Source organism: Parambassis ranga, chromosome 2 (assembly GCF_900634625.1).
Source record: "Parambassis ranga chromosome 2, fParRan2.1, whole genome shotgun sequence".
Lineage (NCBI taxonomy): Eukaryota > Metazoa > Chordata > Actinopteri > Ambassidae > Parambassis > Parambassis ranga.
In genome coordinates this window covers 2,665,038-2,691,520 of record NC_041023.1, presented here as the reverse complement: position 1 = coordinate 2,691,520, position 26,483 = coordinate 2,665,038, and the positions used below count along the sequence as shown (strand labels likewise).

At 39.1% G+C, this 26,483-nt stretch overlaps 2 protein-coding genes across 7 annotated transcripts in view; both read left to right on the top strand.

The window, feature by feature from the left end:
* The first annotated feature begins 1,631 nt into the window (after positions 1-1,631).
* On the top strand, positions 1,632-24,641 carry LOC114432521 (BOLA class I histocompatibility antigen, alpha chain BL3-7-like). 6 transcript variants are annotated; one of them, XM_028400583.1, is made up of 10 exons: positions 1,632-1,789; positions 2,341-2,607; positions 2,881-3,159; positions 4,116-4,418; positions 4,752-4,850; positions 5,127-5,174; positions 5,535-5,569; positions 18,357-18,360; positions 22,743-22,777; positions 23,883-24,641. In XM_028400583.1, coding segments are annotated over exons 1-9 (1,089 nt in total). In that variant the 5' UTR covers positions 1,632-1,737; the 3' UTR covers positions 22,745-22,777; positions 23,883-24,641. The 6 variants fall into 6 exon arrangements, with proteins under 6 accessions (XP_028256384.1, XP_028256381.1, XP_028256380.1 ...); XM_028400580.1 differs by lacking the exons at positions 18,357-18,360; positions 22,743-22,777; positions 23,883-24,641 and adding an exon at positions 6,649-6,898 and having other exon boundaries at positions 5,535-5,604; XM_028400579.1 differs by lacking the exons at positions 18,357-18,360; positions 22,743-22,777; positions 23,883-24,641 and adding an exon at positions 6,649-6,898 and having other exon boundaries at positions 5,535-5,614.
* LOC114432524 (major histocompatibility complex class I-related gene protein-like) overlaps positions 19,353-26,483 on the top strand; it is a 47,999-nt gene continuing 40,868 nt past the window's right edge. The window contains exons 1-7 of the mRNA XM_028400590.1: positions 19,353-19,512; positions 19,866-20,129; positions 20,403-20,681; positions 20,957-21,259; positions 21,599-21,697; positions 21,821-21,838; positions 21,962-22,037. Of these exons, the coding sequence (XP_028256391.1) occupies positions 19,461-19,512; positions 19,866-20,129; positions 20,403-20,681; positions 20,957-21,259; positions 21,599-21,697; positions 21,821-21,838; positions 21,962-22,014 (1,068 nt within the window). The 5' untranslated portion in view covers positions 19,353-19,460 and the 3' untranslated portion in view covers positions 22,015-22,037. The remainder of the gene's footprint in view (positions 19,513-19,865; positions 20,130-20,402; positions 20,682-20,956; positions 21,260-21,598; positions 21,698-21,820; positions 21,839-21,961; positions 22,038-26,483) is intronic.

The following is a 26,483-nucleotide window of genomic DNA, read 5'->3' as shown; positions in this document are numbered from 1 at the left end:
AGCTGTATATAAACAGTGCATGTATGCCAATATATATCCTTATCTGGTGATATTATGAGATGTTCCGATTTCCCCATTGTGGGTGTTACGTGCCGGTACTCGCTGCCACTCTTAATCAGACAAACAGGACAAAATATTTCAAATTTATTTAATCATGTATAAGTTACAAATACATGAAATTACATGTATGACAAAAAAGGACAAACATGTCAGCATCACTTCAGATTCAGGTTGTAAATATTGTACTTGTTTCTTTTAAGCTGATAGAATTTAAGTTTATGTGTTGAATGCAATTTAAACGCAATTTCCCCATTGTGGGACTAATAAAGGGTTTCTTAATCTTAATCTTAATGAATCCAAACAGGAGTAAGTTTCCTTTTGTGGATATTTTTAATTCATCAGCAGCAAGTTGTTGTTTCTTTCTCTCTATTTTTGGATTTTAAAATTTCTTTTTGTGTGTTTGAAGAATAAATAATGATGTTTTATTTTTCTATTACAGTTTTTGGGACTTTAAGGGCTCGTCCTCTTGTAAACATTAGAAAGTAGCAGTAGGTAAAATCTTAAATGAATCTGCACTGCTGATACTTTTTATACTTTTGGTTTGGTCTATTATTAAAGTTCCCAATAATCAATAAATAAACAATGATAAATCTTATGTGTCTTTGTGTTTCATTGTAGTGTGCATGCTTACACACTAGCCTGAGTATCAGTACAGTCATCAGGGACTGTTGCAGGTAGAGAAACCTGGAGAGCAGCAGCACTGTCACACAGCCCAGAACTGACATGATTAACTGAACGTGACTGAACGTGACTGTCCTTTAGCATTTAATCACATTTGTCATGTTTATTCTTTTATTGTATATGTGTCCTTTTTTCTTTTTTTAGCATCCAGCACTTCTTCAACTTCACCAAGTGACAGTCTCCTCAGTCGGACATCTTCATTATCTGGTAATTCAGAAAGTGTTTTGTATATATTTGGATCCTTTTTTCAGAAATTCATAAATAAAACCTGACAGGAAGTGGACACTAATAACTCATAATGTCTGTAACATTTTCCTTCAGGGTCTGTTCTGTCATTACAGTTTGTGTGTGAGGTGAAAAGCTTAAAAATTAATGACTGCAGTGAAACAACAGTTCTGTAAACTGTAAAAAAGCTTTATATTAAAATAAAGATTACTTTTCTTTAGTTTCTTTTAACCAGTGAAGAATGTTCGTCTCTCACTATCTGACATGTGGTCTCAGTATATTTCACAGAAAGTGAAACTCAGGTGTTCAAATATCAACACTTCAATAATTCCTCCTCTCTGCAGCTTTTCACTGAGCTGATCTGTTTGGTGGTCTGACTGTCAGCAGCTTCCAGCGGATCCATTTTGTTTTTATTTCACTTCAAACTTCTCTTCACAGTAAATACTGTCATGAAGCTGAACCCGGACTCAGCGTCACACAAACAGAGAGGACCCGTCTTCACCTGTCCGGTGGCTTTAGGCTTATTTTAGAGTCGCAACAGACTAAAACAATAAAAAATGTTTACTTTCACTTACACTAAACCTGTGTAGACCTGTTTTACCCGGATGCAGGTTACGTGACAAACAGGCTGAATTCTCATTGGCTCAGAAGGAGGCTGATAGTGACGTCTGTCCGTATTGTTTCATTTCAGATCAGACACGGTAGAAGTTGGAAGTAACGACGTAGTTTGGGTGAAAAAATGAATATTTTAAGGATTTACAACAGGTGAAAATGAAGCCGTTCATTTTCCTGCTTCTCCTGGGACTACACGAGGTGACATCAGGTCAGTGACACGTTTTAAAGTCCAGTCATTGTAACAGAAAATGTATCTTAAAGATAAAATCCCAGTTCAGGACTTCCTTGTTCGAGTTCCCAAATGTATTTCCTAACGTAAGCTTCATGTATGAAACGCTGATTGAAATGTGTCCAGTAATTCTAAAATAACAACTAATAACTGTAAAAAAGCAGAACATCAACTTAATGTTTAGATTTTAGTCGTTTAGTCCCAGCCATGGTTGTGTGTAGTTTTTTACCTTTGACTTAGTACAATGAGTTTTTATTTTAAACTGTTAACATTAAAAACAGAATAAATACATAAACATAGACAAAAATCATAAGAAAATTAGTATTATGCAGTAATTGGTCTCAGTGATGCTGTCTGGACAATAAACATGTCCACTTCACTGGCTCCTATCACCTGACCTGAAACAACATAGCCGCTGTTGTAGGAAAATGGAGGCACATATTATCTTAAATGTTGATGATATATTCATCTTTAACATATTAATAATCAAAAATACTAAACATGTCTAATTATTGACTTTATTCTTACAGTGACTCACTCCCTGAAGTATTTCTACACTGGGTCCTCTGGAGTTCTAAACTTCCCGGAGTATGTGTCTGTTGGGATGATTGATGATGTTCAGATCAGTCGCTGTGACAGCATCACCAAGAGAAACGTTCCTAAACAGGACTGGATGAAACACATCAGTGATGATGATCCACAGTACTGGGAGGAAGAGACTCAGTCCTGTCTGGTTTCCCACCAAATCTTCAAAATCAACATTGATATTGCAAAACAGCGCTTCAACCAGACTGAAGGTTTGTTGTAGTTTCACTCTCTAACACATTGAAGTGATAAATGTATCACAGGTGCAGTCTGCTCATTGAACATGGACTCAAACTGTCCTTCAGTGGAAGCTTCTAGAAGGAGCTCAGGACAGTCTGATCAATACTGGCTGTGGATGGATCCACTGAGCTGATCACAGGTGGAGGTGTAGATGTTTGCTGTTGGTGTCTGTTGATCAGTGGCTCTGTGGTCACAATAACTGCTGTGATCTCTGACTCACTGCTGAGTCTCTGTCTGTCTCTCAGGGGCTCATGTTTTCCAGAGGATGTACGGCTGTGAATGGGACGATGAGACTGGAGAGGTCAATGGATATGATCAGTTTGGTTATGATGGAGAAGACTTCTTATCATTTAACCTGGAGACAGAGACATGGATCGCTCCAAGACAACAGGCTGAACTCACCAAACACAAGTGGGACCATGACAGAGCTTCTATAGCATATAATAGGAACTACCTCACCCAGATCTGTCCTGAGTGGGTGAAGAAGTATGTGAACTATGGGCGGAGCTCTCTGATGAGAACAGGTAGAGTCACATGACCTGATTAAGTGTGATGAAGACAACGTTCATCTTCCTCAGTTTCTTATGTGCTGTGACATTATAATGAAGAACCCTCTGTGTCTCCTCCCTCTGTCTCTCTCTACATATTGATCAGCACTTTTTCATCATTTCTGTCTTTCTGTCACATTTTTATCTGCCTCAGATTCTCTGGATCACTTTCACTCTGTTCTCTCCTCACCGCTGCTCTTCATCTCTCTCCCTGAGAACTCTTTCTGGAGAACATTTTGGACAATTCTAGATTTTTGCAATAAAAAACATACATTTGCATGAGGCAAGCATATGTGTTCACTTCAGTGTTAATAAAAGTGTTAAACACTTGAGAAAATATATCTCTTTAGCAAAGTTTTGCAATTTTTACATTGTTTATTAGGCTACAAACAGAAAATACAGGAAATATGTACACAAACAAGCAATTACAGACCTTCTTGGCACATCGTAAACTCTTTTTGATAGACATTTTTCTTCAGACTTTGTTCCTCCATAACACTTTTTCTTTCAATCTTCATGAGCTTTCTGAGATTTCTGACGATTGAAGGATCAACTTGGCATGCCAATGAAGCTGCTAGATGCTGAACCAGCCGCTTCCTGAACCTTTTCCAGTCTCAATTGAAGAAATGATAAAAAAAGTCATCAGATTTTTAATGTTTTCCTGCCTTCTGGTCCTTGATTTCTCCTGATTCTTCAGATTTCCTAAGAACAGCGTTGATAACACATTAATCTTGTTGAATGTAAAATGATGATTAATAATAATAATAATAATAATAATGATGTATACATATTTCTTGTTGTTCATGGTTGTGTATTAATACATGACATCTAAATGACTTCTGCACAGTACTGTCTAAAGTAAATCAAACTACATCATTGCTATATTAATATGTACATAATATTTACAAAGTAACTATATAATCTCTCCTCAGTTCTCCCCTCAGTGAGTTTCCTCCAGAAGACTCCCTCCTCTCCCATCAGCTGCCACGCTACAGGATTCTACCCAAACAAAGCTGACCTGGTCTGGAGGAAAGATGGAGAGGAGATTCATGAAGGTGTGGACAAAGGAGAGATCCTCCCCAACCATGATGGAACCTTCCAGATGAGTGTTGAGATGGATTTCTCATCAGTTCCAGAGGAGGAGAGGAAGAAGTATGAGTGTGTGTTTCAGCTCTCTGGGGTGAAGGAGGACGTCATCATCAAACTGGACAGAGCTGTGACCCTGACCAATGAAAGTAAGACTCTAGTGTCATTCATGGACTTTCATGTGTTGCTTTTCCTTGGCCATGGTTATTATTGCAGTAATGTATCAGTTCCATTTTGGGCCCTCAACAAGTCAATGGTAAATAGAGTGTAGTCCTCGTACTTGACATTGTTGACAGAGGATTCATGTACAGATTTATTCAGTTAATGAGTGAATGTATGTACAGATTATTAAATCAGACAGAATCCAGTTTATTAACCAAAATCTTATTCACAGTTATAAAGGAATTTAACAAATTAATCTAAATGTGATTGAGACTGAAACCAACACAGACGAGGTGTAACCAACACTGTGTGTGTGGCAGAAAATCACCCGATCACCATGATCATCGCCATCGTTGCTGCTGTGGTTCTTCTTGTTGCTGTCGCTCTGATTGGACTCTTTGTCTACAAAAAGAAGACGGGTGAGAGATTTTACACTTCAGTTGATGCTTTTATTCAGCTTTAGTAACAGATTTCAGCTGAATAAGTCATAAATACGAGCTAGATCAGATTGAAAGTGTAAAAACTCAAATTGTTTTTGTTGCTTTTTATCACAGCCAAGCAGCAGCCATGTCATGAGTAAAACTTTGTTGATACATGTTAAAAAGTGTTTCTGTGTTTTATACTGATGATTTTAAAAGACTGTTTCCTGCAGTGTTTTCAGGATGTGGACTGAAAATCTGTTTCTGACTTTACAGCTGTGAACTCCCAGGAAGTTCTGGAGGAACTGAATCCAGCTGCAGACAGTGAGTTGTTCCAAATGTTGAGGAAATTTGTTGAGCACACAGGTAATCTCAGGCGGTTGTTGCTTGAAGGCAGCAAGGCAGGTCCTGCAGGCAGAAGGAGAGGCTGAGGTTTTTGTTACACGATCTGCAAAGCATCAAGTTACAGCATGAATCAAGACTTAAATAAGACTTAGAACAAACTTTTATGAAAATGGTGAAAAACTGGACGACTAATGGCTAGATGCTAAATCAGCAATTAGAAAAGGTGATACATTTATTATATCAGCAAAAGGGATTAACAGAATTTCTAAGGATATTTATGAAGATTTGTACACCTCTCAGTGCCTGGTTAATGGTGAAGACCTGAATTCTTTCTTGCAGAAAGTGGAGCTACCACAACACTCTTCAGAGGAGATGCTACTATAACAGATGCTGAGATCTGCTGGGAGAGGTAATTGAAGGTATGAAAACTGGGAAGTCACCAGGCGTGGATGCTTCCCAGCAGAGTTCTATAAGAAATATAGATATTCTTTGCCCACCTCAAGAAGCGGCTCAACATGGCTCACTCCCAGAAAGTTTTAACGAGGCCATTCTGTCATTGATACCAAATAAAGACTTAACAGACCCAGCTAATTACTGACCCATACGCTTGATAAACATTGACTGCAAAATATTATGAGGAGCCTGCTGCATTTAATCTGGATGAATAGAACCAACCCCCACCCCGTGTCAGCCGTATCACGTGACGTCCTGAAGGCTTGGGACAGGGTGGAATGGGCCTTTTTATTTGCAACCTTATCAAAATTTGGATTTGGTGATGGGTTTGTAAATGGATGAGAGTCTTATATGCACAGCCCACAGCTGCAGTTATCACAAACAGACTGATGTCTAAATGTGTCAGTATAACCAGGTCGACTAGACAGAGATGCAGTCAAGCCCACTGTTATTTACAATCTTCTTAGAACCACATATCAGAGCCGAGAATTAAGGGAGTCATAGGAGGTGATAGAGAGCAATAAATGATTTCTTTATGCAGATGATATCTTGGTACTGAATCGGGATCCAGCTAGCTCTGTGTCAGGTTACCTCTGAGTATACTCAAACATATGCGTATAATCCAAAAATAACCATAGATAAACAATTTATTGGGGTCAATGGCTCAAATTGTTGTTAGAATAATAAATGATATTTTGGAAAATGGCAATATTGCTCAAACAAATATTCTGTTTGGAGGGCCACGGACAATTCTGGAAGTATTTACAAATTAGACATTGTCTTAAAGAGGTTATTCCCCTCAGTCAGGATAGAGGTTGAGAGTTATTTACTCTACTCCCCACAATGTTTCACAAATGGTACGAGATGTGACCATGGACAAATAATAATGGCTGTAATCATTTAAAATTGATATGGGCGACATTTATTTTGTATCTTAAGTAATATGCTGTTACTGTTATCTTTTATATTTTAATACATTACTGCTGTTGTCTCTTCCCAGCTAGATGAGCTGATTCAGCAGCATGGATTGTGAAAAAGTCAACCTGGATGTCTCAGATGGAGCTGCTGCCATGATGGCAAACAGAGGACTAGTGAGCAGATTTACTGCTTCAATGTATTTATTTATCAGAATGTACTGTGTACAACAATCCAACCCTCTGTACAGTCTGATGCATTTAATGTAGTGTCCTACCTCTGCTGTTACAATACAGCTTCCCATTGCAGACAAATAAAAGCTTTCTTAATCTTAATCTCAATCCAGACTGTCACTCCCAGATTTATGCTGTGTCTTTACACATTACGTCGCTGATCTTTTTTCCAGATTTCCCTGTTGTGAGAAAAATAATTTTTCTTAACGTCACTCATGATGATCCTCCACAAAGCGACATGTGCTGCTCGGTAAGGACAAAGCTCTGCAGCGTTTCAGTAAATTCAGATTAAGGTGTGGATTTTTTTAAGCCAGTCAAAAGCAGCAGCTCAACCCCCTCTGTATCATGCAGGGCAGAGAATACATGTCCAGTGTTACATCAAACCAGTCCAGTCACATTAACCTGACAGCTGTCAAGGCTGATGTTAAAAAGATCTTCTTGTGATTTTCTTTATTTATTTTATTTGTATGTGTTTGCTGGATCACTGCTACTTGAACAGTTACTGAGACAATACAGTTGTGCACTATTGTGTGTGTGTGAAGGACATTTGTGAAAATGACATGAAACAATAAAATAAATGTTAAAGGAATGTGTTTATTGTCCTGTTGATTGATTTAACAAATATATATATATATATATATATGTATATACATATATATATATATATATATATATATATATATATACATATATATATATATATATACATACATATATATATATATATACATATATATATAATATATATATATATATATATATATAATATATATATATATACATATATATATATATATATACATATATATATACATATATATATATATATGTATATATAATAAATAAGGAACTTTTTCCTTATTACTGTTCCTGACTTCAATATTCTGGCTGCTAGTTTGTGTTCACTGTCAGATTAATATAAGACACAGATGGAGGTAAATTTAAAGTCAGCAAGTAAATGCAGACATTAGATCAGTTTGATGATTTAGTTTCATGTTTTCCCTGAAGAAAATGGTGTTTCAATGTTTGTTAACCGAAAAAGGACTTTGAGTAAAAATGATTCAAACATTATTCAAAACATCACATCAACCTCCATACAAACAGAAATGATCTGATCATCATCATGAGACACATTAAGGTGGCATGAAAACAATATTACTGATCAATCAGCAGCTAAAAACACTAAAGATGTTCCATCTGAGATCATCCTGTCCTCTGACCTGACCAGCTGGGACTCCTCTCAAACACATAAACAGGAAGTCTTCTGTAACTGCACTGTTCAATGATAAAGCTGCAGCTTACATTCAACACTCTGCAGCTCGGCTGATGTAAAAGATCAGTTAAGCTAAAACCTGCCTCTGCAAAGTTTAAATTTAGCCCTGGACGTTCATGTTAGTGTCCAGTGTGTTTAATATGAGTGCATCAACAAAGTGTTTCTCATTTATAAAAGCATGAATTAAAAACATATGTTTATAAGAACGCTCAGATTGTCAGCAGGGGCCGCTGTCTCACTGCTGAGAGGTGATAAAACGTTTTGTTTGACGCTGTCAGGAGTCACTCTGCTCTAGTTGAAGACGTTTTTAGTGAAAATTGAAATCTGAACCAAAGCAAAGTGAAAAACAGCATCAGGTGTTCAAACATCAACAGTGGTGTGAAGTTTCTCCTCAGTCAGTTTACAGCGTCATGACAGGTCAGAATCTGATCTGATGATTGTCTTTAAAAACTTTCTGATTTTATTTCTTTGGTTCTTGATTTATTTCAAACTAACACACAGAAGTAACATGCTAACACTTCCTGGGAACATTTTATTGTCTTTTTAATAAATATATTTGTGATAAACGCCTTTAGCTTCTCAGGACTCAACAACTGCAGCTTTCAGCCACTAGAGGGAGCCCCTCTCCACAGAAATTAGGACATTTCAGATCAATAAAACCTCAGTGGTATTTAGAGACAAAGAAGACGTCACAGCAGCAAACAAGACAAGTAAAAATAAATATAAAGTGGATGATACAGTAGAAAAATAAAGAGTATAGCCTGTGTAAAGTACCATAAAATATATAGATAAATATACAATATACAAATATATACAGATAAGAAAATAAACCACACTGTGAGTTTAAAATAAACATTAGAGGCTGAAAGACTAAATCAGAATCAGAAATACTTTATTGATCCCAGGGGGAAATTGCTTTCATTCCAGGTGCTCCATGTAGGCTCAAAAAAGACAGGTTAGAATATAAATAAGGTAAAGTAGTAAGCGTAAAATACAAAAAAAACCTAATAAATTCCAAACAATAAACATTCAAGTCAAATCCTGGCAAGTGAAGACTAAAGTCATATATAATACAACTTGTACCGTGTGCAGTAAAATCTTGTCTAAATAAATCCAGTATGGATAAGATTACAAGACAGTGTGTTAGATCTGATCTCAGAGGGAGGAGTTGTACAGTTTGATGGCCACAGGAAGGAAGGACCTCCTGTGGCGCTCAGTGGTGCATTTAGGAGGGATCAGTCTGGCACTGAACGTACTCCTGCACTTCAGCAGCACGTGGTGTAGAGGATGGAAGCTGTTCTCCAGGATCCCCTGCAGCTTAGACAGCATCCTTCTGTCTGACACTGCTGTCAGGGAGTCCAGCTCCACCCCCACCACATCCCCGGCCCTTCTGATCAGTTTATTGAGTCTGTTTGTGTCCGCTGCTTTCAGTCTGCTGCCCCAACACAAACAAAATGGCACTGGCAACCACAGACTCATAAAAAATCCTCAGCATAGTCCGACAGATGGACAGATGGAGCCTCCTCAGAAAATAGAGGCGGCTCTGGCCCTTCTTGTAGAGGGCTTCAGTGTTTTTAGTCCAGTCCAGTTTATTGTCCAACACCACTCCCAGGTATTTGTAATCCTCCACAATGTCCACACTCTGCCCACTGATGGAAACTGGATGGAGCACCCGGTGCTGCTGACCACTGTATCAGACAAACACCGCTGCATCCGTCTCTGTGTGTTGGTTTTCCCCTGAGAAAACCTGTTGCACTGAAATGTGCCTGGCAACTGATGACCAGTTTCCTACTCTTATTTTTCTTTCTATGTCACTTTTATCCACATGTAATGTATAAAAATATGATAAAATATAAATGAGACATTACACAATATAACTGATACAAGCATTAATAAAGCGATAACTTTTTGTATTTTTAGGAAAGAAACTGATCTTAAGAGTTGGAGATTATATTGCTCACTGCTTGATCTATGGTTGAAACTGTTCCTGACTCCTGCATGGTAACAGGTGGCACTACAACCCTATTCTAAGCACTAAATAATGAAATGACACAAATTCAAATTTTTCACTAGATGCCACGCAGCAACAAAAAACATCAGTCAGGTGATGACAAATATTATTGTTTAGTCACATTATTCACTTTACTGTGGTGATCATTGTACCTGACACTTTACATTAGAAAAGCTGTTCACAGTATAATGTTCTGCCTCACTTTAAGTGCAACAATGCATTCTGGGAGCTTACCTCTTTGTCCCAGCCACCGATCATGCTCCCCATGGAGAGGCCCATGCCTCTGTAGCCCAGCATCATGTTGGACAGCAGCTTGGAGGCAGCAGCCACAGAGAGCCGGTGGTTGTTCCTCAGCTTGTACAGCCTGAATGAAACCATGATAAAAGACAATATTAGCAGAATGGAAAAAAACCAACAGATAGTCTTGGGTTTGTTGTGTGCAGATAGAGAGGTGGTTATATTATTTTTAAAAAATAAACCTACACATTACTGTACTCTGCATTCATTCTGCTTTGGTGGAAGATCTACTGTCTTTAATTAGGATTTTAAACATGTTTCAAAATACTAACATCACTAACAGGAGCCAGAGATACTTTAGTATATGAATAATTAAGAATGAGATCATCTCAAAGTGTGTGCTTAAATGTGTGAGGAGCACAGACTGATGGAGGACAGACCTGCATTCTTTGGCCAACAGTCTCTCCCAGTACTGACAGTCTGCAGCGCTGCCTGACATGGTGCCCAGAGACACATTCAACATTTACTGAACCTTAACGCAAAGTGAAGTTGCTCCCTGCTCTGTGTGTTCAGGTGGAAAAACACAAAAGTTAAAATTTACCATTTTACCTATACACATAGGTATATATATATATATATATATATATATATATATATATATATATATACACACTCAACAAAAATATAAACGCAACACTTTTGTTTTTGCTCCCATGTTTCATGAGATGGACTTGAAGATCTAAACTTCATTCCAGATACACAATATTACCATTCCTCTCAAACATTGTTCACAAATCTGTCTAAATGTGTGATAGTGAGCACTTCTGCTTTGCTGAGATAATCCATCCCACCTCACAGGTGTGCCACATCAAGATGCTGATCTGACATCATGATTAGTGCACAGGTGTACCTTAAACTGCCCACAATAAAAGGCCACCCTGAAATGTGCAGTTTTGTCTCACAGCAAAATGCCACAGATGCCACAAGCATTGAGGGAGCGTGCAATTGGCATGCTGACAGCAGGAATGTCAACCAGATCTGTTGCTCGTGCATTGAATGTTCATTTCTCCACCATAAGCCGTCTCCAAAGGCGTTTCAGAGAATATGGCAGTACATCCAACCGGCCTCACAACCGCAGACCACGAGTAACCACACCAGCCCAGGACCTCCACATCCAGCAGGTTCACCTCCGAGATCGTCTGAGACCAGCCACTCAGACAGCTGCTGAAACAATTGGTTTGCATAACCAAACAATTTCTGCACAAACTGTCAGAAACCGTCTCAGGGAAGCTCAACTGCATGCTCGTCGTCCTCATCGGGGTCTTAACCTGACTCCAGATCGTCGCCGTAACAGACTTGAGTGGGCAAATGCTCACATTCGATGGCGTCTAGCACGTTGGAGAGGTGTTCTCTTCACGGATGAATCTCGGTTTACATTGTTCAGGGCAGATGGCAGACAGCGTGTGTGGCGTCGTGTGGGTGAGCGCTTTGCTGATGTCAATGTTGTGGATTGAGTGGCCCATGGTGGTGGTGGGGTCATGGTATGGGCAGGCATCTGTTATGGACGAAGAACACAGGTGCATTTTATTGATGGCATTTTGAATGCACAGAGATACCGTGATGAGATCCTGAGGCCCATTGTTGTGCCATACATCCATGAACATCACCTCATGTTTCAGCAAGATAATGCACGGCCCCATGTTGCAAGGATCTGTACACAATTCTTGGAAGCTGAAAATGTCCCAGTTCTTGCATGGCCAGCATACTCACCGGACATGTCACCCATTGAACATGTTTGGGATGTGCTTGACCGGCGTATACGACAGCGTGCACCAGTTCCCACTAATATCCAGCAACTTCGCACAGCCATTGAAGAGGAGTGGACCAACATTCCACAGGCCACAATAGACAATCTGATAAACTCTATGCGAAGAAGATGTGTTGCACTGCATGAGGCAAATGGTGGTCACACCAGATACTGACTGGTTCTGAGTCCCCAGACCGCCAATAAAGCAGAAACAAAATGCACATTTCAGGGTGGCCTTTTATTGTGGGCAGTTTGAGGTACACCTGTGCACTAATCATGATGTCAGATCAGCATCTTGATGTGGCACACCTGTGAGGTGGGATGGATTACCTCAGCAAAGCAGAAGTGCTCACTATCACACATTTAGACAGATTTGTGAACAATGTTTGAGAGGAATGGTAATATTGTGTATCTGGAATGAAGTTTAGATCTTCAAGTCCATCTCATGAAACATGGGAGCAAAAACAAAAGTGTTGCGTTTATATTTTTGTTGAGTGTATACACACACACACACACACACACACACACACACACACACATATATATAATATATATTTACATTATTGTTTTCTTATTCTTTGTGTTTTTAGGTCTATGGATACATTTTGAACTGAAATAAGGAACACTGTCACCATGTTCTTCATAGACTGGAATTAATATTATAAATTAGGGCTGGGCCATTAACCGAAAATATATCGAAACCCACATTTAGACCCCCCCAACTGACGTAAATCTTACTCATGTCGGTTAATTCACTTTAATTACTTTTCTGTGATGTCCCCTTGCTGTAAAAATATGCACACAGGTTTTAAAGACATGTTGCTGCTGACCGTCAGCAGAAGCAGCAGTTTAGGTGAAGGTTTGAAGATAAAGAAGAAACAAAACCGAGCTGGTGAGTTTTTGACTGCTATTAAATGCATTTTTGTCTTGATAAATGTTAAATGTCATGCAAATGGTCATCCTGAAACAGAGAAATCACTTCCTGTAGGAGTCTCAGCCCTCTGACATGTTGCTGTGCTGCAGTTTAAACAACATGATGTGTAAATGTTCTCTAGTCTGTACATTTAGGTGTGAGGGTTTATTTGTAGTTTTAATCTCTGATTTATCACTTGAAACTAAATGAGTTTATAACTTCTGTTGTTTTCTACTTAACATTTTTCTTTAGGATCTGTTTTTGATTTTTATAAGATATTAATGAGTGCAGTGAAATATCAGTCAAATAAAGTTTTAAATTACATTTATTTCTGGATTGGATTGTTTGTTGTAATCACTGAAGAATGTTAAGAGATTGTTGTTCATCTTTCACTATCACTAAACCTGGATAGACCTGTTTTGTAAGTCACATAACACACAGCCTGAATTCTCAGATCAGACACGGTAGAAGTTGGAAGTAACGACGTAGTTTGGGGGAAAATGAATATTTTAAGGATTTACAACAGGTGAAAATGAAGCCGTTCATTTTCCTGCTTCTCCTGGGACTACACGAGGTGACATCAGGTCAGTGACACGTTTTAAAGTCCAGTCATTGTAACAGAAAATGTATCTTAAAGATAAAATCCCAGTTCAGGACTTCCTTGTTCGAGTTCCCAAATGTATTTCCTAACGTAAGCTTCATGTATGAAACGCTGATTAAAATGTGTCCAGTAATTCTAAAATAACAACTAATAAGAGTAAAAAAGCAGAACATCAACTTAATGTTTAGATTTTAGTCGTTTAGTCCCAGCCATGATTGTGTGTAGTTTTTTACCTTTGACTTAGTACAATGAGTTTTTATTTTAAACTGTTAACATTAAAAACAGAATAAATACATAAACATAGACAAAAATCATAAGAATATTAGTATTATGCAGTAATTGGTCTCAGTGATGCTGTCTGGACAATAAACATGTCCACTTCACTGGCTCCTATCACCTGACCTGAAACAACATGGCTGCTGTTGTAGGAAAATGGAGGCACATATTATCTTAAATGTTGATGATGTATTCATCTTTATAACAATATTAACCATTAAAAATACTAAACATGTCTAAATATTTACTTTATCTTACAGTGACTCACTCCCTGAAGTATTTCTACACTGGGTCCTCTCAAGTCCCAAACTTCCCGGAGTATGTGTCTGTTGGGATGATTGATGATGTTCAGATCAGTCACTGTGACAGCATCACCATGAGAAACGTTCCTAAACAGGACTGGATGAAACACATCAGTGATGATCCACAGTACTGGGAGAAAGAGACTCTGAACTGTCTGTTTTCCCTTCACATCTTCAAAGCCAACATTGAAATTGCAAAACAGCGCTTCAACCAGACTGAAGGTTTGTCTTCAGACATGTGCACGTTTGTAAGTACATGGATGACAATAAGCTCATAAAATGTGTGTCCTACAAAGATAAAAGACCACACATTTGTTTGTTTCTGTCCGTAACTTTATGCTGTTTTTAATCATTGCAATAATACATAAATAATAAGTGTTCAATATTGATAAGACAAAATATGCATAGAGCAGATTTAGGTCTTAGACTTTCGACCTTAGGGTCTCCAACAGCTTAGTTTATTTAGAAAAGTAAGTTGAAGCCTCAACATATTAAAACAATGAGTTAAATTACGAACATATCACAAATAAACACAGTCCAACAGATTTACTGTAGCTTTGGAATTTGGTTTTAAAGGACAATGAACCGATTGAGTGTTATCTCACTTCAGCTCTTCTGTTGGTCAGATTAACAGTCCTTTACAGCACTCACAAATATATGAGGCTTATGTTATTTCAAATGTGAATGTGATCTGTTGACATCAGATAATCTTCTAAAAAGTCTGTTAAAGCGTTTTATCATGATGCTTTATCGATGCTGTATTGACAGCAGTGTAGATCAATACTGGCTGTGGATGGATCCACTGAGCTGATCACAGGTGGAGGTGTAGATGTTTGCTGTTGGTGTCTGTTGATCAGTGGCTCTGTGGTCACAATAACTGCTGTGATCTCTGACTCACTGCTGAGTCTCTGTCTGTCTCTCAGGGGCTCATGTTAATCAAAGGATGGTTGGCTGTGAATGGGACGATGAGACTGGAGAGGTCAATGGATATGATCAGCATGGTTATGATGGAGAAGACTTCTTATCATTTGACTTGAAGACAGGGACATGGATCACTCCAAGACAACAGGCTGTCATCTTCAAACACAAACTAGATCAAAACAAAGCTCTCTCAGCTAGTCAGAAGAACTACCTCACCCAGCTCTGTCCTGAATGGGGGAAGAAGTATGTGAACTATGGGCGGAGCTCTCTGATGAGAACAGGTAGAGTCACATGACCTGATTAAGTGTGATGAAGACAACGTTCATCTTCCTCAGTTTCTTATGTGCTGTGACATTATAATGAAGAACCCTCTGTGTCTCCTCCCTCTGTCTCTCTCTACATATTGATCAGCACTTTTTCATCATTTCTGTCTTTCTGTCACATTTTTATCTGCCTCAGATTCTCTGGATCACTTTCACTCTGTTCTCTGCTCACCTCTGCTCTTCATCTCTCTCCCTGACCATGCTAAATCTTTGTGGTTATTCTAAAGATTATTTTGGACTATTTTAAATTTTTTGCAATAATATTAACATACACTTGCATGAGGCGTATGTGTTCACTTCAGTGTTGATAAAAGTATTAAAACACTTGAGAAAGATCTCATTAGCAAAGCTGAAATGACTATCCATATTCATTTTCACAATGTTTATTAGGCTACAAACAAGACATACAGGATATGTGTACACACAAACAATTGCAGAAGGAAAATGGCTTCTATTAGGAAAGCCAGTATTTAGTGTGACCTCCTTGACAGTTAGCACATCTTGAAAGCTTTCAGCCTTACTTTCTTCAGACTTTGTCTTTGTCCCTCCCTAACACGTTATCTTTATCAGTCTTCATGAGCTTTCTGAGATTTTGCGTTTGTGGCTTTTTCACCCTTTTCCCCTTCTGGACAGGTAGTCTTGAGTGCTACTTTTTGACAAAGATCATTCCTGATTAAGCTTTATCTGACTGTTGAAGGATCAACTTGCCAATGAAGCCGCTAGATGCTGAACCAGGCCTTCCTGGACTTTTTCCAGTCTCAATAGAAGAAATGATAAAAAACAATTTCCTAAGAACAGCTTTGATAACACCTTGATCTTGCTGAATGCAAAATTAAGATTTAATAACAATAATAATGCTGTGTACATATTTCCTGTTGTTCATGGCTGTGTATTAATAATTTACAAACAACTTTGCTAAAACATCTAAAACGTAAGACTACATCATTGCTATATTAATATGTACATATTATTTACAAAGTAACTATATAATCTCTCCTCAGTTCTCCCCTCAGTGAGTTTCCTCCAGAAGACTCCCTCCTCTCCCATCAGCTGCCACGCTACAGGATTCTACCCAAACAGAGCTGAACTGGTCTGGAGGAAAGATGGAGAGGAGATTCATGAAGGTGTGGACAAAGGACAGATCCTCCCCAACCATGATGGAACCTTCCAGATGAGTGTTGAGATGGATTTCTCATCAGTTCCAGAGGAGGAGAGGAAGAAGTATGAGTGTGTGTTTCAGCTCTCTGGAGAGAAGGAGGACATCATCATCACCAGACTGGACGGAGCGGAGATCAGGACCAATGAAAGTAAGACTCTAGTGTCATTCATGGACTTTCATGTGTTGCTTTTCCTTGGCCATGGTTATTATTACTTGACTTTGTAGACAGAGGATTCATGTACAGATTTATTCAGTTAATGAGTGAATGTATGTACAGATTATTAAATCAGACAGAATCCAGTTTATTAACCAAAATCTTATTCACAGTTATAAAGGAATTTAACAAATGAATCTAAATGTGATTGAGACTGAAACCAACACAGAAGACAAAAGGTTCAACCAACACTGTGTGTTTGACAGAAAATGCCCTGACCACCATGATCATCGCCATCGTTGCTGCTGTGGTTCTTCTTGCTGCTGTCGCTCTGATTGGACTCTTTGTCTACAGAAAGAAGACGGGTGAGAGATTTTACACTTCAGTTGGTGCTTTTATTCAGCTTTGGTAACAGATTTCAGTTTGCTCCTGTATGACAGTAAAACTGAGGAAGGAGTCATAATCCTACACAGATCAGAAAGAAATCAGCGATGTATAAGTGTAAAAACTGAAATACCTTTTGTTGCTTTGTTCACAGCCAAAACTTAGTTGATACATTGTCAAAGTGTTTCTGTATGAAGGATGAAGAATTTTCAAAATGTACTTTTAAACATGTAAAATTGTTTTCTGAAGATGTGTCCCTGTTTGCCTGAGGGGCTTAAATCAGTTCTGCTGTTTTTTGGCCTGGATGAAAGAGCAGCGTGTGTCTAATATTACACAGTTTTCAAATTAGAATGACAGCGTTTGTAAAAGTGAGTAAATAACAGTAGTTATGTCTTCTGTATTTCAGGGTGCACATCTGATAAATGTAAGTTCCCTGAACATATTTCAGCGTATCGTGCTTTCATATTTGAATGCATTATTATTGTTTTAAAAGAATAACTACCGCCTGAGCAACAAACCATTCTCTTGGAATCCATCACTGTTTAATCACATTTGTCATGTTTATTCTTTTATTGTATATGTGTCCTTTTTTCTTTTTTTAGCATCCAGCACTTTTTCAACTTCATCAAGATACTCAAATCTCCCCAGTCAGACATCTTCATTATCTGGTAATTCAGAAACTAAGTGTTTTGTATATATTTGGATCTGTTTTTCAGAAATTCATAAATAAAACCTGACAGGAAGTGGACACTAATAACTCCTAATGTCTCTGATACTTTGTTTGTGCAGCGTCTGAGTCTTCATCTGATGGAGCAGAAACAAGGTGAGTACATCATGTAGTAACCATGGCTCACCAAACTAAACAGATATTAAACCCAGGTGGTTCATGTTGTTTTGTCACTGTGCAGTTGTGGTTTTCAGTGTGTGATTCAGGGCAACTACACAAAAGTGATTCAGATGTAAAGAATAAAATCTGAGAGACTGTAATGTGTGAAAATAACATGTTTTATATTTTGTGTCTGTCATCAGGGGCCTGTGTGAGAAGATGGACTCTGGTGAATATAAAAATCTTTACATGTACATTTTCTCTCCAAGAATATTTCTGAGTGTTTTGATTATTTGTTCTGCAGTCAGGCTTCATTCCTTTGTGTTTTTAAACTGCTATTAAATGCATTTGTTTCCTGTTAAATGTCAGTCAGAGCTGTGGAGCTGGATCTTCTGTCTCATGATGTGCAGAGCAGTGATGCTGCTGTTCCAGCTGTGTCCACAGATGTTTGATGGAGTCAGTGCGGCAGCTCTCAGAGACCAAAGACACGATGACAGGGAGAATAAAAAGCTGCAGCATGTTGGTTAAAGTGGATCAACAGAATGAAAACCATCATCCTGAAACACAGAAACCACTTCCTGTAGGAGCCTCAGCCCTCTGACATGTTGCTGCACTTTAAACAACATGATGTGACAATGTTCTCCAGTCTGTACATGTGTGAGGGTTCATTTGTAGTTTTAGTCACATATACACATTTAGATGTTTGATTTATTATTTAAAATGAGTTTATAATGTTTAGAATGCTTTGAATTTCTATTGGGTTTAATGTAACATTTCCTTCAGGGTCTGTTCTGTCATTACAGTTTGTGTGTGAGGTGAAAAGCTTAAAAAATAATGACTGCAGTGAAACAACAGTTCTGTAAACTGTAGAAAAGCTTTGTGTTACAAATAAAGTTACAGATTACAATTATTTATGGATTACTTTTCTTTAGTGTCTTTTAACCACTGAAGAATGTTCGTCTCTCACTATCTGACATGTGGTCTCAGTATATTTCACAGAAAGTGAAACTCAGGTGTTCAAATATCAACACTTCAATAATTCCTCCTCTCTGCAGCTTTTCACTGAGCTGATCTGTTTGGTGGTCTGACTGTCAGCAGCTTCCAGCGGATCCATTTTGTTTTTATTTCACTTCAAACTTCTCTTCACAGTAAATACTGTCATGAAGCTGAACCCGGACTCAGCGTCACACAAACAGAGAGGACCCGTCTTCACCTGTCCGGTGGCTTTAGGCTTATTTTAGAGTCGCAACAGACTAAAACAATAAAAAATGTTTACTTTCACTTACACTAAACCTGTGTAGACCTGTTTTACCCGGATGCAAGTTACGTGACACACAGGCTGAATTCTCATTGGCTCAGAAGGAGGCTGCTGACGTCTGTCCGTATTGTTTCATTTCAGATCAGACACGGTAGAAGTTGGAGGTAACGACGTAGTTTGGGTGAAAATGAATATTTTAAGGATTTACAACAGTTGAAAATGAAGCCGTTCATTTTCCTGCTTCTCCTGGGACTACACGAGGTGACATCAGGTCAGTGACACGTTTTAAAGTCCAGTCATTGTAACAGAAAATGTACCTTAAAGATAAAATCCCAGTTCAGGACTTCCTTGTTCGAGTTCCCAAATGTATTTCCTAACGTAAGCTTCATGTATGAAACGCTGATTGAAATGTGTCCAGTAATTCTAAAATAGCAACTAATAAGAGTAAAAAAGCAGAACATCAACTTAACGTTCACTGGCTCCTATCACCTGACCTGTAACAACATGGCCGCTGTTGTAGGAAAATGGAGGCACATATGAAATGTTGATGATGTATTTATCAATATGACAATATTAACCATTAAAAACCTTAAACATGTCTAATTATTGACTTTATTCTTACAGTGACTCACTCCCTGAAGTATTTCTACACTGGGTCCTCTGGAGTTCCAAACTTCCCGGAGTATGTGTCTGTTGGGATGATTGATGATGTTCAGATCAGTCGCTGTGACAGCATCACCAAGAGAAACGTTCCTAAACAGGACTGGATGAAACACATCAGTGATGATCCACAGTACTGGGAGGAAGAGACTCAGAACTGTTGGTTTTCCCAGCAGAACTTCAAAATCAACATTGATATTGCAAAACAGCGCTTCAACCAGACTGAAGGTTTGTTGTAGTTTCACTCTCTAACATGTTGAAGTGATAAATGTATCACAGGTGCAGTCTGCTCATTGAACATGGACTCAAACTGTCCTTCGGCGGAAGCTTCTAGAAGGAGCTCAGGACAGTCTGATCAATACTGGCTGTGGATGGATCCACTGAGCTGATCACAGGTGGAGGTGTAGATGTTTGCTGTTGGTGTCTGTTGATCAGTGGCTCTGTGCTCACAATAACTGCTGTGATCTCTGACTCACTGCTGAGTCTCTGTCTGTCTTTCAGGGGCTCATGTTTTCCAGAGGATGTACGGCTGTGAATGGGACGATGAGACTGGAGAGGTCAATGGATATGATCAGTACGGTTATGATGGAGAAGACTTCATATCATTTAACCTGAAGGGAGAGCAATGGATCGCTCCAAGACAACAGGCTGTCATCACCAAAGATACGTGGAACACTAACAGAGGTTACATCGCACAGACAAAGAACTACCTCACCCAGCACTGTCCTGAGTGGTTGAAGAAGTATGTGAACTATGGGCGGAGCTCTCTGATGAGAACAGGTAGAGTCACATGACCTGATTAAAACTGGGGACACTACACAATGTTTTGCCCTGTTGTCCCGGGTAAAGACTGCACCAGTCTGTGGTAGTTTGGGACAGTCGCCATGTGTAGTCTGTGTGTGTGAACATAACTCCGTGTGAGCTTCACCCTCCTCCTCTCCTTTATGTACATGATACGTCATGATGATCATTATTTCATCACAGTCTCCATGAAATGTGCCTGATAAGTTAATAGGTAGATAGGTTAGTATATTAACTCTAAACTTGTTCCTCAGTTCTCCCCTCAGTGAGTTTCCTCCAGAAGACTCCCTCCTCTCCCATCAGCTGCCACGCTACAGGTTTCTACCCAAACAGAGCTGAACTGGTCTGGAGGAAAGATGGAGAGGAGATTCATGAAGGTGTGGACAAAGGAGAGATCCTCCCCAACCATGATGGAACCTTCCAGATGAGTGTTGAGATGGATTTCTCATCAGTTCCAGAGGAGGAGAGGAAGAAGTATGAGTGTGTGTTTCAGCTCTCTGGGGTGAAGGAGGATGTCGTCACCAGACTGGACAGAGCTGTGATCCTGACCAATGAAAGTAAGACTCTAGTGTCATTCATGGACTTTCATGTGTTGCTTTTCCTTGGCCATGGTTATTATTGCAGTAATGTATCAGTTCCATTTTGGGCCCTCAACAAGTCAATGGTAAATAGAGTGTAGTCCTCGTACTTGACTTTGTAGACAGAGGATTCATGTACGGATTTATTCAGTTAATGAGTGAATGTATGTACAGATTATTAAATCAGACAGAATCCAGTTTATTAACCAAAATCTTATTCACAGTTATAAAGGAATTTAACAAATGAACTTGTGTTGAAATGTGATTGAGACTGAAACCAACACAGACGAGGTGTAACCAACACTGTGTGTTTGACAGAAAATGCCCTGACCACCATGATCGTCGCCATCGTTGCTGCTGTGGTTCTTCTTGCTGCTGTCGCTCTGATTGGACTCTTTGTCTACAAAAAGAAGACGGGTGAGAGATTTAAGACTTAAGTTATTCAATTTCAGTTTGGTGAATAAGTAAAAGAAACAAGCTAGATCAGATTAAAAGTTTAAGTGTAAAATCTCAAATTGTTTTTGTTGCTTTTTATCACAGCCAAGCAGCAGCCATGTCGTGAGTAAAACTTTGTTGATACATGTTAAAAAGTGTTTCTGTGTTTTATACTGATGAGTTTAAAGGACTGTTTCCTGCAGTGTTTTCAGGATGTGGACTGAAAATCTGTTTCTGACTTTACAGCTGTGAACTCCCAGGAAGTTCTGGAGGAACTGAATCCAGCTGCACATGCCTAAACAACAGAAACCACCTGCAGACAGTGAGTTGTTCCAATTGTTGAGAGGAAATTTGTTGAGCACACAGGTAATCTTTAGCGGTTGTTGCTTGAAGGCAGCAAGGCAGGTCCTGCAGGCAGAAGGAGAGGCTGAGGTTTTTTTTGGCTCAAGCTGGATTTGATTGCACATGTGACATCCACTGGAGAGACCGATGATCAGGCAACAGTAAGCTGCTGTGTATAAGCCCTTAGGTGCTTGTGTGCTCCATTGCCAGCAGGAGAGGGAGGAAACCACAACACACAAAGCAAACAGCAAAGCAAACTGATGATTGAACCAACATATAATAAAAAACACATTTCTGCTCCAGGAGTCACATGGGGAAGACCTGGGTGATGGCCGCACTCTACAGCACCCACTCTCCGCCTGCAGGAGATTAATTCGGTAATTAAACTACATAACTCTAAATAAAATTGTAGATATTATTGGAACAGGCAGGTTTAACACCCAGCTGAGAGTTACACAATCTGCAAAGCATCACGTTACAGCATGAATCAAGACTTAATTAAGACTTAGAACACACTTTTATGAAAATGGTGAAAAACTGGACGACTAATGGCTAAATGCTAAATCATTTATTACATCGGCAAAGGGGATTAACAACATAAGTCTAAGGATATTTAAGATATGTACACCTCTCAGACCTGAATTCTTTCTTACAGAACGTGGAGCTACCACAACACTCTTCAGAGGAGATGCTACTGTAAGAGATGCTGAGATCAGAAAGGTAATTGGAGGTATGAAAACTGGGAAGTCACCAGGCGTGGATGCTTCCCAGCAGAGTTCTATAAGAAATATAGATATTCTTTGCCCACCTCAAGAAGTGGCTCAACATGGCTCACTCCCAGAAAGTTTTAACGAGGCCATTCTGTCATTGATACCAAATAAAGACAAGGATTTAACAGACCCAGCTAATTACAGACCCATACGCTTGATAAACATTGACTGCAAAATATTATCTAAGACAGTTTATCTGAAATGATTCATAAGAAATAGACCTTCTGCTGATAATATGAGGAGCCTGCTGCATTTAATCTGGATGAATAGACCCAACCCCCACCCCGTGTCAGCCGTATCACGTGACGTCCAGAAGGCTTGTGACAGGGTGGAATGGGCCTTTTTATTTGCAACCTTGTCAAAATTTGGATTTGGTGATGGGTTTGTGAATGGATGAGAGTCTTATATGCACAGCCCACAGCTGCAGTTATCACAAACGGACTGATGTCTAAATGTGTCAGTATAACCAGGTCGACTAGACAGGGATGCAGTCAAGCCCACTGTTATTTACAATCTTCTTAGAACCACTAGGAACATATCAGAGCCGAGAATTAAGGGAGTCATAGGAGGTGATAGAGAGCAATAAATGATTTCTTTATGCAGATGATATCTTGGTACTGAATCGGGATCCAGCTAGCTCTGTGTCAGGTTACCTCTGAGTATACTCAAACGTATGCATATAATCCAAAAATAACCGTAGATAAACAATTTATTGGGGTCAAAAATGCTGTTAGAATAATAAATGATCTTTTGGAAAATGGCAATATTGCTCAAACAAAAATTCTGTTTGGAGGGCCGAGGACAATTCTAGAAGTATTTACAAATTAGACATTGTCTTAAAGAGGTTATTCCCCTCAGTCAGGATAGAGGTTGAGAGTTATTTACTCTACTCCCCACAATGTTTCACAAATGGTACGAGATGTGACCATGGACTAATAATAATGGCTGTAATCATTTAAAATTGATATGGGTGACATTTATTTTGTATCTTAAGTAATATGCTGTTACTGTTATCTTTTATATTTTAATACATTACTGCTGTTGTCTCTTCCCAGCTAGATGAGCTGATTCAGCAGCATGGATTGTGAAAAAGTCAACCTGGATGTCTCAGATGGAGCTGCTGCCATGATGGCAAACAGAGGACTAGTGAGCAGATTTACTGCTTCAATGTATATTTATTTATTAGAATGTACTGTGTACAACAATCCAACCCTCTGTACAGTCTGATGCATTTAATGTAGTGTTTTATACTGTGTCCTACCTCTGCTGTTACAATACAGCTTCCCATTGCAGACAAATAAAAGCTTTCTTAATCTTAATCTCAATCCAGACTGTCACTCCCAGATTTATGCTGTGTCTTTACACATTACGTCGCTGATCTTTTTTCCAGATTTCCCTGTTGTGAGAAAAATAATTTTTCTTAATGTCACTCATGATGATCCTCCACAAAGCGACATGTGCTGCTCAGTAAGGACAAAGCTCTGCAGCGTTTCAGTAAATTCAGATTAAGGTGTGGATTTTTTTAAGCCAGTCAAAAGCAGCAGCTCAACCCCCTCTGTATCATGCAGGGCACAGAATACATGTCCAGTGTTTCATCAAACCAGTCCAGTCACATTAACCTGACAGCTGTCAAGGCTGATGTTAAAAAGATCTTCTTGTGATTTTCTTTATTTATTTTATTTGTATGTGTTTGCTGGATCACTGCTACTTGAACAGTTACTGAGACAATACAGTTGTGCACTATTGCACTATTGTGTGTGTGTGAAGGACATTTGTGAAAATGACATGAAACAATAAAATAAATGTTAAAGGAATGTGTTTATTGTCCTGTTGATTGATTTAACAAATATATATATATATATACATATATATATATATATATATATATATATATATATATATATATATATATATATATATATATATATATATATATATATATATATATATATATATTGCTGACTTTAAGTTTACCTCCATCTGTGTCTTATATTAATCTGACAGTGAACACAAACTAGCAGCCAGAATATTGAAGTCAGGAACAGTAATAAGGAAAAAGTTCCTATATTTATTATATATATACACTCAACAAAAATATAAACGCAACACTTTTGTTTTTGCTCCCATGTTTCATGAGATGGACTTGAAGATCTAAACTTCATTCCAGATACACAATATTACCATTCCTCTCAAACATTGTTCACAAATCTGTCTAAATGTGTGATAGTGAGCACTTCTGCTTTGCTGAGATAATCCATCCCACCTCACAGGTGTGCCACATCAAGATGCTGATCTGACATCATGATTAGTGCACAGGTGTACCTCAAACTGCCCACAATAAAAGGCCACCCTGAAATGTGCAGTTTTGTCTCACAGTAAAATGCCACAGATGCCACAAGCATTGAGGGAGCGTGCAATTGGCATGCTGACAGCAGGAATGTCAACCAGATCTGTTGCTCGTGCATTGAATGTTCATTTCTCCACCATAAGCCGTCTCCAAAGGCGTTTCAGAGAATATGGCAGTACATCCAACCGGCCTCACAACCGCAGACCACGAGTAACCACACCAGCCCAGGACCTCCACATCCAGCAGGTTCACCTCCGAGATCGTCTGAGACCAGCCACTCAGACAGCTGCTGAAACAATTGGTTTGCATAACCAAACAATTTCTGCACAAACTGTCAGAAACCGTCTCAGGGAAGCTCAACTGCATGCTCGTCGTCCTCATCGGGGTCTTAACCTGACTCCAGATCGTCGCCGTAACAGACTTGAGTGGGCAAATGCTCACATTCGATGGCGTCTAGCACGTTGGAGAGGTGTTCTCTTCACGGATGAATCTCGGTTTACATTGTTCAGGGCAGATGGCAGACAGCGTGTGTGGCGTCGTGTGGGTGAGCGCTTTGCTGATGTCAATGTTGTGGATCAAGTGGCCCATGGTGGTGGTGGGGTCATGGTATGGGCAGGCATCTGTTATGGACGAAGAACAAAGGTGCATTTTATTGATGGCATGTTGAATGCACAGAGATACCGTGATGAGATCCTGAGGCCCATTGTTGTGCCATACATCCATGAACATCACCTCATGTTTCAGTAAGATAATGCACAGCCCCATGTTGCAAGGATCTGTACACAATTCTTGGAAGCTGAAAATGTCCCAGTTCTTGCATGGCCAGCATACTCACCGGACATGTCACCCATTGAACATGTTTGGGATGTGCTTGACCGGCGTATACGACAGCGTGCACCAGTTCCCACTAATATCCAGCAACTTCGCACAGCCATTGAAGAGGAGTGGACCAACATTCCACAGGCCACAATAGACAATCTGATAAACTCTATGCGAAGAAGATGTGTTGCACTGCATGAGGCAAATGGTGGTCACACCAGATACTGACTGGTTCTGAGTCCCCAGACCGCCAATAAAGCAGAAACAAAATGCACATTTCAGGGTGGCCTTTTATTGTGGGCAGTTTGAGGTACACCTGTGCACTAATCATGATGTCAGATCAGCATCTTGATGTGGCACACCTGTGAGGTGGGATGGATTATCTCAGCAAAGCAGAAGTGCTCACTATCACACATTTAGACAGATTTGTGAACAATGTTTGAGAGGAATGGTAATATTGTGTATCTGGAATGAAGTTTAGATCTTCAAG